Consider the following 12,418-nt stretch of genomic DNA (forward strand, 5'->3'; position numbering starts at 1 on the left):
TAAAAACAAAAGCCTACTTACTTGTGAGAGCCCGATAATAACGTTACATTATGGGGAGACGACGCGAATCCAGCCATTTGTCAATGTCACTATCATTTATGTTTTAGAACGCTTTTTTTGTAGTATTCTTGTTAAATTACAGTTTTTTTTTTAAACGAAACTCTCAGCCACTAATTAAAGCGCTTGATATTCCTCACTATCTTAGTTATTTAATTATTTTTTTCTGGATTCATGTACATTAAATTTTTTAAATTAAATTTTGCTCTCTTCGAGTAATGAAACGAAAGAAAAACTCACTCATTTTGTATCCAAATTGCTGAAAGCAATTCTGCGCTGCAAAGAAACATAAAACTGAATATTTAATAAAACATTATTGCAAACGTACGCTCCTCTGCGAAACGGCTCAGAACAAACTGGAATATAAATTAGGTTACCTTAAAACATCCTATGATTACTTTTCTACATTCACAAATAAACAAATGCGTTATAAAAACATGACTTATGGGCTTCTTTGGAAGCCATATTCTAATCAATCGTAGTGATCGACAGATAAATATGCTAATATATAGTACACTTTTTAATATGCTTTTATTAGCTTCAGACGTATGTATGTTAGTATGAAACGGAATCTTTGAACATGATTAACTCTAAATTTAGTATACTTATTAAGGACAAACGAAAATTCAATATTTAAAAACAAATTGAAAAATTCTACTAAAAAATAAAAATATTAAATAATAGTTTTAAAACACTAAAATAACATAAAATCAATAAAATAAAATCATTTTTTCTTACACTACTTTTAATTCAAATTTATTATTATAAAATTTATTTTTTTTTTTTTTTTTTTTTTTATTGCGTAGATGGTTGGACGAGCTCACAGCCCACCTGATTTTAAGTGGTTACTGGAGCCCATAGACATCTACAACGTAGACGCGCCACCCACCTTGAGATACAAGTTCTAAAATCTCAGTATAGTTACAACGGCTACCCCACCCTTCAAACCGAAACGCATTACTGCTTCACGGCAGAAATAAGCAGGGCGGTGGTACCTATCCGCACGGACTCACAAGAGGTCCTACCACCAGTAAAATTTTCTATTTTTTAGTTGGATTTTCTATAAAAGAGTATTTTGTTAGTTTTTTTAAACTATTATTTATTGTAGTAAAACCTAACAGAAATCGTTTCCGTACTGTTCAAAAGTTATACGTACAATATCTTAAAGTATATAAATAAAGATTTTGTGTAGCTGAAAAAGTCAGTATGGATGCTATCAATGGGCGACGAGTGGCTCTTCCAAAATACAGCTCACTGGAGTATACACTACATAAAATCCGGCGCGATATCTCAATACATAAACCGAATATGACACTGAGGCGCTTTGAGGCACTTTTCAATTTGCTTATCGAGAAGCCGAAACGTATTGAATTGAATGATATTTGGAGTGAATTTCGGGCATACGATATCATACTTACATACAAATATCATATTTTGCGATAACCATCATTCTTCGTACTTGTTAACTATCAGCAAAGCTCCATTCTCAATGCCCTTTTAGACTTATTTGTAAGGTTCTAATTAAAGTTAAAATCGTAGAAAAAAAATTGAATCGTCTCGCGGAACACGTAAACTATATTTACTCTAAAAAATATAACAATAAATATAGTAGATATAATTTTGTTAACAAATACACAATATTTTGATTACGAGGTTGTAAAAGAATATTTCAACTCAATTTTTTTTTGCGTTCCTATGTGAGTCAAATGCCCACCTGTTGATAAGTGGTTATCGGACCTCGTAGACTTTGAGATCCTTGAGATATGAGGTCGAAGCCTCAATGTTGTGGTATATTGGCAGTCTCGCCCTTAAAACCGGAAAACGTACCTTCTCAGCGACAGAAATAAACAGGTTTGTAGTATTTATTCGTTCGTGCTAATAATACACGTTACCACCATTAAGTACACCAATGTATGTTTCTCTCTTTAAATTTTTCACGCGGGTGAAGTTACAGGCCCAGCAGAATCTGGCTCTTCGCACGATAGTCGGAGCAGGGCGTTACGTCAGTAATGCCGTAATCGCCCGGGATCTGGATGTGGAGTCGCTCGAGGAGTTCATCCGGAGGCTAGCTCGTAATCTTTACGAGCGGGCTGACGGTGGACCCCACGAGCATCTCCACAATTTAGCTCCCTTGCACGCTAGACCACCTGATGGTCTGGCGCTACCAAGGGAGCTACTGGAACCCCCGGCTATGGTAAGATAGTCGGCTTAATCGGAGTGATATGGGAGTGCTCATAATGAGTGCCCCCATGGGACTGAGCTGTCCACACTCGTCACTTCCCCCCACATTGTTGGGGTGCCCCCCTATGGGGACCCATTTTCCACCCCCGAGGGTGGACCACTCCCCCGTTTGGGGAGTGTTTTAAGTCGGCCCCTCCCCGTGACGGACTTCCCCTTCTGGGGAGCCCGGAGCGGGTGAGCGCCAAACTAGTGCCGCGGCTCCCCCTCTGATTTGTAGAGGCGGGGCCGCGGCATGGGGCCGGTGGCGGGCCCCTCGTAGCCGCTGACTGTTGTCCCCGTGTAAATAGTAGTGTAGTTTAGTTTGTAGTTAGCTTGTAGTTAGTTAGTAAGGGAAAAGCGTCATCCCTGGAGCCATTCAAGCCCATCGTATTATGTATAAGTATATATGTTTTGTCGATGTAGTGCAGCCGTGCACGCTGCGAACAGCGTACCTTCCCCAAGTCCTCCCCGCATCTACTTCACCCCTGCCCTATGTGGCAGGGAGCTCCGTCCCGGGTAGTGGGGTTTGCCCCGAGGCCCGTTCCGTGCCCCCGAAAGGGGGTACGACGACCCTTCTTCTCTCTCTTTAAATTTTTATTAAACGATATTATTCTTACGTTCTGGAAGTCATTCGTACTTTTTTAGGAAAAGCCAAAACGAAAATATTTTCTCTAAATTGATACTTGCCTTCAGGATTCGAACACCGCCATCGCCCACTGAGTTTCTCGCCGGATATTCTCAGTGGGTCGCGTTTCCGATCCGGTGGTAGATTCTGCGAAGCACTGCTCTTGCTAGGGCTAATGTTAGCAACACCTCCTCGTTTGAGCCTTTAGGGTTACGCTGACATAGCCTCTCAAGGCTATAGCTATAGCTTAGGAAGGAAGAAAAAACCGACATAGTCACATCTCTTGATATGGACACAACGGGAAGTTTTATTTTATTTTATTGCTTAGATGGGTGGACAAGCTCACAGCCCACCTGGTGTTAAGTGGTTACTGGAGCCCATAGACATCCACAACGTAAATGCGCCACCCGCCTTGTAATATAAGTTCTAAGGTCTCAAGTATAGTTACATCGGCTGCCCCACCCTTCCAACCGAAACGCATTACTACTTCACGGCAGAAATAAGCAGGGCGGTGGTACCCAACCGCGCGGATTCACATGAGGTCTTACCACCAGTAGGTATTATAAAAGCCGTGAATCCAGTGTAATTAGTACATAAACTTAATTCTCAAAATAAGCTAGGTTATTCTCCTTCTGCAAGGAGTGACCTCAAGTAAGCGCTTCGTATTAGGTATTGCAAAATCTACGTCTGTACGTCTCATCATCATCATTCTCCTGATCTTCTCCCAGTCTCCTGGAGTCGGCGCAACATGTTTTCTTCTTCCATACTCTTCTATCATATACAATTTCTTCGCTCACTTATCTCTTACTCATATCGTCTTTCACGCAATCCATCCATATCTTCTTAGATCAACATCTTTATCTACATCCTTCCACATTCATAGTTAACACTCTCTTAACAACCTGATTTTCGTCTCAACACATGTCCATACAATCCCAAACGCGCACTTCTCAGCTTCTCTGTCACAGGTGCCACTTTCAGACTTCCCCTAACATATTCATCCCGTATTCTATCCATTCTCGTTACTCCTCACATCCATCGCAACATTCGCATCTCTGCTGCATGCAATCGCGTATACGCGCAATACGTCTAAAAAATAAAATTTAAATTGACAAACAAAAATACAATTCATGTGTGAACAGAGAACGCGCCAGACGTCGTAACTGCGAACTGGATAGAGGTGAGCTCTCCGTGGTGCGCCTGTCTCCTGTGAAAGCAAAGCCTCGGCCGGTGAGCTTGGTGAGATCGCCGCGACCGCCACCTACCCTAGAACTCGACACAGTACTGGAAGAGCGATCAGACCCTGAACAAACAACCCTTTCACAGGTACGTTTTGAAGCACACAATATTAAAAAAGGAGTGAAAAAGTTTTTTTTTTTTTTTTAAATAAATATAAATATTTTACTAACAATCACGCCACGTTAACTGGTCCCGTGATAAGTTCGTAAAGAACTTGTGTTACAGGTACCAGATAACGGAAATAAATGTAAGATTTTTATTATACACATACATATATTTAATATACATCCATAACCCTGGAAAAGATATTTATATTTATCATACAAATATCTTCCCTTGGCGGGATCCGAACCCGCGACCCCCTAGTGTAGTGACCATGTCACTTACCACTACACCAGAGGGACGGACGTTATCCTATCTATACTAATATATAAATCTACAGTCGTTTTTACGGATGTTCCGTTATAACTACTGAACCATGCATCCGATTGACTTGAATCCATGTAGAAAGTACATGTACTTAATGGATAGGCTAATATTTATGTGAGTGTTGGACTCCGTACACCAGTTGCGGGGGCGTTAATTATGAGAATCTTTGTGGGGGTGAGAAATAATAATGTTAATTTTAAATGCCCAGCAAAGCGGGCGGGTACAGCTAGTGGGTATATAATAAGAACAATATACAAAGACATAACATAAAAGTTTTATCATTTTTGTCTCAAGCGACCTATGAATCGTCGCTGGCATCATTCAACATAGACTATTTCCCTAATGCAATTAACACGAGCAAATTACGTGATGAAAATTCATGAACAAAGTTTAACTTGCTTGAATGAATGCCAAATAGCACCACAAAACAGAACTTCTTAAGCAAAACTTTCATTAGCCACGAACGTTTAAAGCATGAATACAAATTATTTATAAACTTCTCACTCCACGCATCGGAACCTCGTTTTAGTTGGAAGTGTACAAGTAATTATACCTCCCTGTATTAAAACATTCTAAGCACGACTCCATAAAATCTATTAGTGGCTTCGATTCTATATCATTTCTACATTCATCGCTTAATCGGGAAATGTCGCAACAGCGGAGAAAAATCCCTTTTAATTCTTGAAAACTATTGCAGCTTACCTCTAGATACTTTGCTATTTTGCTTTGATATTATCCGCTATATACGAATAATTCTTCGAAACGTGTCGCTAATTCTTATTAATTATTTGACTATTTATTATACTGACTTTCAAAAAACACTTCGGACCTCTAAGCTATTTATTTTAAATATTTATTTATTGCAACCTTAGACAAACATCCACTAGATGATTTCAAGCCTCGTTTAATATAGGATTTAGTGTCATAATGTTCGAAAAACACCGTGAACTGGAAAAAGGGATGGTACGTAATAAATAGTATGCCTTAAAACGCCCTATTTATAAACCCACCTATTTCAAGTAGTAGAGATTATCTCGATTCGGGTGCGGATGGTGCGATAATAAAAAGTAGAAGACCGAATTACTTCATGAAAAATTCTTAAAACGCACTATTTATAAACCCAGCTATTTCAAGTAGTAGAGATTATCTCGATTCGGGTGCGGGTGGTGCGATAATAAAAAGTAGAAGACCGAATTACTTCATGAAAAATTCTTAAAACGCACTATTTATAAACCCAGCTATTCCAAGTAGTAGAGATTAACTCGATTCGGGTGCGGGTGGTGCGATAATAAAAAGTAGAAGACCGAATTACTTCATGAAAAAATCTTAAAACGCACTATTTATAAACCCAGCTATTTCAAGTAGTAGAGATTATCTCGATCCGGGTGCGGGTGGTGCGATAATAAAAAGTAGAAGACCGAATTACTTCATGAAAAATTCTTAAACGCACTATTTATAAACCCAGCTATTTCAAGTAGTAGAGATTAACTCGATTCGGGTGCGGGTGGTGCGATAATAAAAAGTAGAAGACCGAATTACTTCATGAAAAATTCTTAAAACGCACTATTTATAAACCCAGCTATTTCAAGTAGTAGAGATTATCTCGATTCGGGTGCGGGTGGTGCGATAATAAAAAGTAGAAGACCGAATTACTTCATGAAAAATTCTTAAAACGCACTATTTATAAACCCAGCTATTTCAAGTAGTAGAGATTATCTCGATTCGGGTGCGGGTGGTGCGATAATAAAAAGTAGAAGACCGAATTACTTCATGAAAAATTCTTAAACGCACTATTTATAAACCCAGCTATTTCAAGTAGTAGAGATTAACTCGATTCGGGTGCGGGTGGTGCGATAATAAAAAGTAGAAGACCGAATTACTTCATGAAAAATTCTTAAAACGCACTATTTATAAACCCAGCTATTTCAAGTAGTAGAGATTATCTCGATTCGGGTGTGGGTGGTGCGATAATAAAAAGTAGAAGACCGAATTACTTCATGAAAAATTCTTAAAACGCACTATTTATAAACCCAGCTATTTCAAGTAGTAGAGATTATCTCGATTCGGGTGCGGGTGGTGCGATAATAAAAAGTAGAAGACCGAATTACTTCATGAAAAATTCTTAAAACGCACTATTTATAAACCCAGCTATTCCAAGTAGTAGAGATTAACTCGATTCGGGTGCGGGTGGTGCGATAATAAAAAGTAGAAGACCGAATTACGTCATGAAAAATTCTTAAAACGCACTATTATAAACCCAGCTATTTCAAGTAGTAGAGATTATCTCGATTTGGGTGCGGGTGGTGCGATAATAAAAAGTAGAAGATCGAATTACTTCATGAAAAATTCTTAAAACGCACTATTTATAAACCCAGCTATTTCAAGTAGTAGAGATTATCTCGATACGGATGCGGGTGGTGCGATAATAAAAAGTAGAAGACCGAATTACTTCATGAAAAATTCTTAAAACGCACTATTTATAAACCCAGCTATTTCAAGTAGTAGAGATTATCTCGATTCGGGTGCGGGTGGTGCGATAATAAAAAGTAGAAGATCGAATTACTTCATGAAAAATTCTTAAAACGCACTATTTATAAACCCAGCTATTTCAAGTAGTAGAGATTAACTAGATTCGGGTGCGGGTGGTGCGATAATAAAAAGTAGAAGACCGAATTACCTCATGAAAAATTCTCAAGACAATAAAATTATAGCTTGAGCTATACTTTATATTATAATTAAAATACAAAAGTTATTGTTAATAAAGTGACAGCTCACCACACCTTTTATTGAGCAATAACAACATGGCCACAATATAAATTTATACAATGTTACGTAAATTAAATATGCGTACGTGTTGTTTCATAATTCACATGCAGATGAAACTAAAATTTAGTATCCATTATTAAACTAGTTTTAAAGCTCTCTGCGTATAACAAAAATTATAGGAAAATATAAATAGAGTTTGTAAATATGACAATTACGAAAAACTCAAATTATACAATTTAGAATTTATAATACAATATTTGTGTGTCTTTTGAATTTTCTGCTATCGTTTAGTCAATGTCCTATATTCCAGGCTATACGAGTATATGTTGGCCATTTTTCTTGCATACTGATTAGTTTAGCTGTCAAAATTAAAAAATTATTAACTAACACTTAAAAAAAACTTTTCCGGTAATTTCCAATACAATAAAGATTTTGTTCTTATGCCTTAAGATCGGCAACATTTCCGAATAATCACTTAACACGTGGACTGTGGTTGCTCTGCCCATGCACTTGTCTTAATTAAAAACAAAAATTAATATCACTGATAGCGTTGGAGGCCCGCACGGGTAGGTACCACTACCCTGCCTATTTTTTCCGTGAAGCACTAATATGATTCGGTTTGAAGGGTGGAGCAGCCGTTGTAAAGGGTGTTTCAGAATGTTTTTCGTTTTTGAATTGACTACTCGATACTGCCATATTATCCGGACTTTTTTGGCTACAGAAATGCAAAACTAACTACAACTGCGACATCTTTTTCTAGAAAGATTGAGCCACATCTCATGTTACAAATGACTCATTAGCTGCTCTTCAAGATATATTCCGTGGAAGAGTGATAAGTCGCCGAGGAGACATCAACTGGCCACCGAGGAGCCCTGATTTAACGCCTGCTGATTTTTTCCTATGAGGCTACCTAAAAAGTAAAATGTAAAATTCATGCCACCCAACCTGAATGTTTTGAAGCAAAAAATCACCAAAAAAATCAACTTTTATTCCAAGAGCGATGCTCCAGCGAGTGTTTGAAAATTTTAGCTCCAGATTAAATGAGTGTGAACAAGTGAATGGTGCGCATTTGCAAACGGTTGTTTTTCATAAATAAACTTCAAGAACTGCTCTTTCATTTAACAATAAATAAAACGACTTTTAATAAATATTGTTCTTTTTTATTTAACATCTAAAAACGAAAAACGTCTGAGGCACTCATTACTATAAAACTTAGACTTATGATGTCTCCGCTTAGCATTCAACACCAGGTAGCCCATGAGCTCGTCCACCCATCTAAGCAATAAAAAAACGGATTGTGTGGTTTCATGAAACCACGGTAAAAGTGTAACTTTTTTTCACATTATAGACATTTAACTCTGACAAACAACACTGACAAAAACAAACAAAATAGCGTGGAGCACTGGCACAAATGAGTAATAGTCTATACACTACACTCCTGTCAGCTGCTGCGAACTGAAGGCGCCGCCATATTGGCCTTGGCTGCTCTGACGAGCGCCTTTCACTTTATCCCTACTCCGCGGCCGGCCGTCACGCAACATGCAACACATAGACGAAAAAGTTTGAGACGGCAAAAAGTTCACTTTAAAACATTTGATTGTAATCAGGTCGAGGTAACACCGGATCGTGAAGTGGGAGCGATCATCTTCGGTGCTGTGGGAGCGGCCAGCACGGCGGTGGCGTGCACACGGGACAGCTAGCGGCGTGGCTCGGCTGTGCTGGGCGCCAGGTCTCCGCTCTGGGCGGCGCTCACCAGCCAGCCTCTCGATGACGACGACGAAGATGCTATTAACGACGACGACAGCTAACAGCTCGACGAGCGCACTCTGACCGACATCGGAGAGCGCATGAAATTATTTTTAGACATCCCCTTACGGTTTTAGGTCTAGGTGCTTGTGAATTAGTAGTAAAAACGATTAACCCCGACCAGCTAATGGGTATCTAAATTTTAGATCTACGTTTTCAAATAGATTTTAAACCCCTACGGCTTCAAAGATACAGATATATCGTCTTTTCGCATTAAGTGTACAATTTCCAAAAATATTCGAAATTGAGTTAATATACGGAATCATTTGGTATCAACAGTATTTTTCTCATAAATACTGTCAAAAGAGCGTAGTTTAGTTTTAGTTTTTTTTTTTAGTTTACCTACATTTTGACTACTATTAACAAAATTAATACATAATTTTATCTTACTTTAAAAGACAGATAATGTAACTGATAAAAACTAAAAAATAAATAAAATTGCAAAGATGATTAATATTAAATCTATATACATATTAATACGTGAAGCAAAAACTTTGTATCCCTTTTTACGAAAATTGCGCGGACGGAGGAGTATGAAATTTTCCACACTTATAGAGAATACAGAGAAGAAGTGCACAATGCTAATATTTTTTTTAAATAATGCACAAAAGATACATTAAATCAATAAAGAAAACATTACACACACTACATACCATGCATTTGACGCACACACGCATACATACTATTTATTGTCAAACTTTTGTTCCTGACGTCTGTTGTCAAATTGAGAATAGAATATGGTTTGTCTTTGTTAATATTTTTATAGCGTAGTCTTGGCGAAATTTGTGATTATAGAAGTATAAAATACAATCATAATAGTGTACAAACTTACAATTCCAATTAATTATAGTCGAATTTCGACTACTGCGGGACCTCTAGTACATCATAATAATATGTTAAGCCTTTAAAACACTCTCCTGTAAAATTTAGTAAGTTTTGAGATTATACAGTTTTAATGCGAAAAGACGATATGTAATAGGTGAATGGCAAAGGAAGGATCTTCCACTGAACGAGTTTCTTGCTCGGTAGACCAAATTTTCTGAATATTGTTGTACGGTACTTGTATGTATATATATGCAAATTTATCTTGAAAATATCAGTAGTGCTATTCAGATTTTTGACAAATGTCTTCTATTCGGTGATAGCTACGATTACAAATCAAATTATTAAGGCATAATAATCCTTGAATTAGTAGATAATAAATTTTATTATTTTGTGTCAATGTCGAATGAAATTTTAAATGAATAATGCGTATATTATTATTTGTGTTTTCTCTTTTACAAGTAAGAAAAAAGTAATGCGATAAAAGCAATTAGTTATATCATCACGAAAATTGTTGAAAATGTAAATAAAGCCTATTTGAAAATTTCTCGCACGTTAATTTTTTTAGGGTGTCCATTTATTGATCTCCATTATTTCTAGAGCACTGCCTTCATTTTGCAAACCTAGTCTAGCCAATTAGTCGTAAAACAGTAAGCACATGCATGCGCAACAAAACGAATTTAACAATAGATTTAGGCTCACCACTATTAAATTCCAATATGCTATAATGAGATTTATTAGGGGTAAAAATAGTCTAGCATAGCCGATGTTCTAATGCAATTAAGAGTTCGATAAGGAGGTTAGAAGTAAGAGAATATGGGAGCCTAATTAAAAAATATACAGCTATAAGCAGCAAATCATAACTCAAAAATACACCAAAATAGCAATGGCGCGACAAGTCGTATGATATTAAGTTGTAGCAGTTGTAACAGAGTGAAGTGTGCTGAGAAGAAAAAAATTAACATGAAATTCTTTTGGTACTTTGAAATTACACCACTTACGACAGTGGCGCCATCCTAGTTCACTTTTTCATACATAGAGAATGTGCTCCATACCTCTACCCTCCACAGATTTCGAAATCGTCTAGAGGTGGGCGGTATTATTTACGTTCCCAACGCCTTTGTAGAAGGAACCTTATGCCCCATTTAGGCCATGAACGTATGAGTTATATAGAAAACAGATGTACCTAATATTGTAATAATAATATATTTGCTGGAACTTACCAATAGTTCCTAAACATTAAAATAAATAAATACATCGTAAACAAAAAATAGTTATCGAACTTAAATAAATTTAGAACTAGTGCAATCGTAGAAATAACTAAACTAGTTTATAACATTGGAAATAAGTACTTAGGTACATAATGATTATGTAATAATTTGATACCAAACGCACATCGACCCGCGCCTACATAAATCATGTTATTTATAATATAATAAGATGTAAAGATGCAATTCGAATATTAATAAGCCCTCATAAATTAAAGATGCGAATTGTAATATATATGTAGAATTCACATGTTGGTAAATTTAGTTCTATCAATGTCATAATATATAGTGTCATTAAAAGAGGCACACCTTGACCAAAGAGCCCGGTTCCCAGTTCCAGGACATGTTTTGAAACAAACACAAGTAATTCAAGTATCACATGATTCTGTTTTCAAAGCCTGATTATGACGAAGTCATAGCATGTAAATTGGAAAATTCACAGCAGGTTTTAAAAAATAATTGTATTTATTTTCGCACGAAAAATTAAGAATTATTCACAACGCAATTGTCTTACGCAAAAGTTTTCGACTCAATGGTTTTTCTTTTTTTTTAATTATTTATAAGTAAATTTGTAAAGTAAAAATTGCTTATTATTTAGTAAGGACGTGCATTTGTTGTAAAATAATTAACGCTTTACAATAGTTCGTTTTTGTTAATTGTTCGTTCGTTTTGTGATAACATAATGTATAAATTATAAATGAAAACCGACTTCAGACCGAATCACGACGGGACCACCTCGAAAGTAATAATTGTAAATAGACATGCTTTAACAAAAACCGACTTCAAATAGAAAAAAAAAAGATATTCGAAAACAAATTATTATAGACTAAAAAGAATAATCATCGAAATCGGTTAGCGTGATATTGAGTTATTCATCTATTTGTCGCGCACGTAATTAATGCAAATTTAAGATTTATATGGTTTTCTCGTGGATACCATTATCAGATCTGGACTAAATTGAGTGCACATGGGAAAAATGAGAGCACATGGGAAGTGTCAGCTTTCTAATAAAAAAATAATCATCAAAATCGATTCACCCAGTCAAAAGTTATGAGGTGACAAACATAAAAAAAGACATACAGTTGAGAGCCTCCTCCTTTTTTGAAGTCGGTTAACAATAAGACAAAAACCTTTTTAAGCCCTGTCCAAAATTACCAAATAAATCGAAGAGCACGCATAAAATACA

The 12,418-nt window shown here is 36.6% G+C and overlaps 1 protein-coding gene across 1 annotated transcript in view; it reads left to right on the plus strand.

The window, feature by feature from the left end:
- LOC114247168 (uncharacterized) overlaps positions 1-10,511 on the plus strand; it is a 28,607-nt gene extending 18,096 nt beyond the window's left edge. Inside the window, exons 4-5 of the mRNA XM_089732828.1 lie at positions 4,045-4,228; positions 8,944-10,511. Coding sequence (XP_089588954.1) covers positions 4,045-4,228; positions 8,944-9,036 — 277 coding nt within the window. The 3' untranslated portion in view covers positions 9,037-10,511. The remainder of the gene's footprint in view (positions 1-4,044; positions 4,229-8,943) is intronic.
- Positions 10,512-12,418: the final 1,907 nt, after the last annotated feature.

Source organism: Bombyx mandarina, chromosome 15 (genome assembly GCF_030267445.1).
Source record: "Bombyx mandarina strain Sakado chromosome 15, ASM3026744v2".
NCBI lineage: Eukaryota > Metazoa > Arthropoda > Insecta > Lepidoptera > Bombycidae > Bombyx > Bombyx mandarina.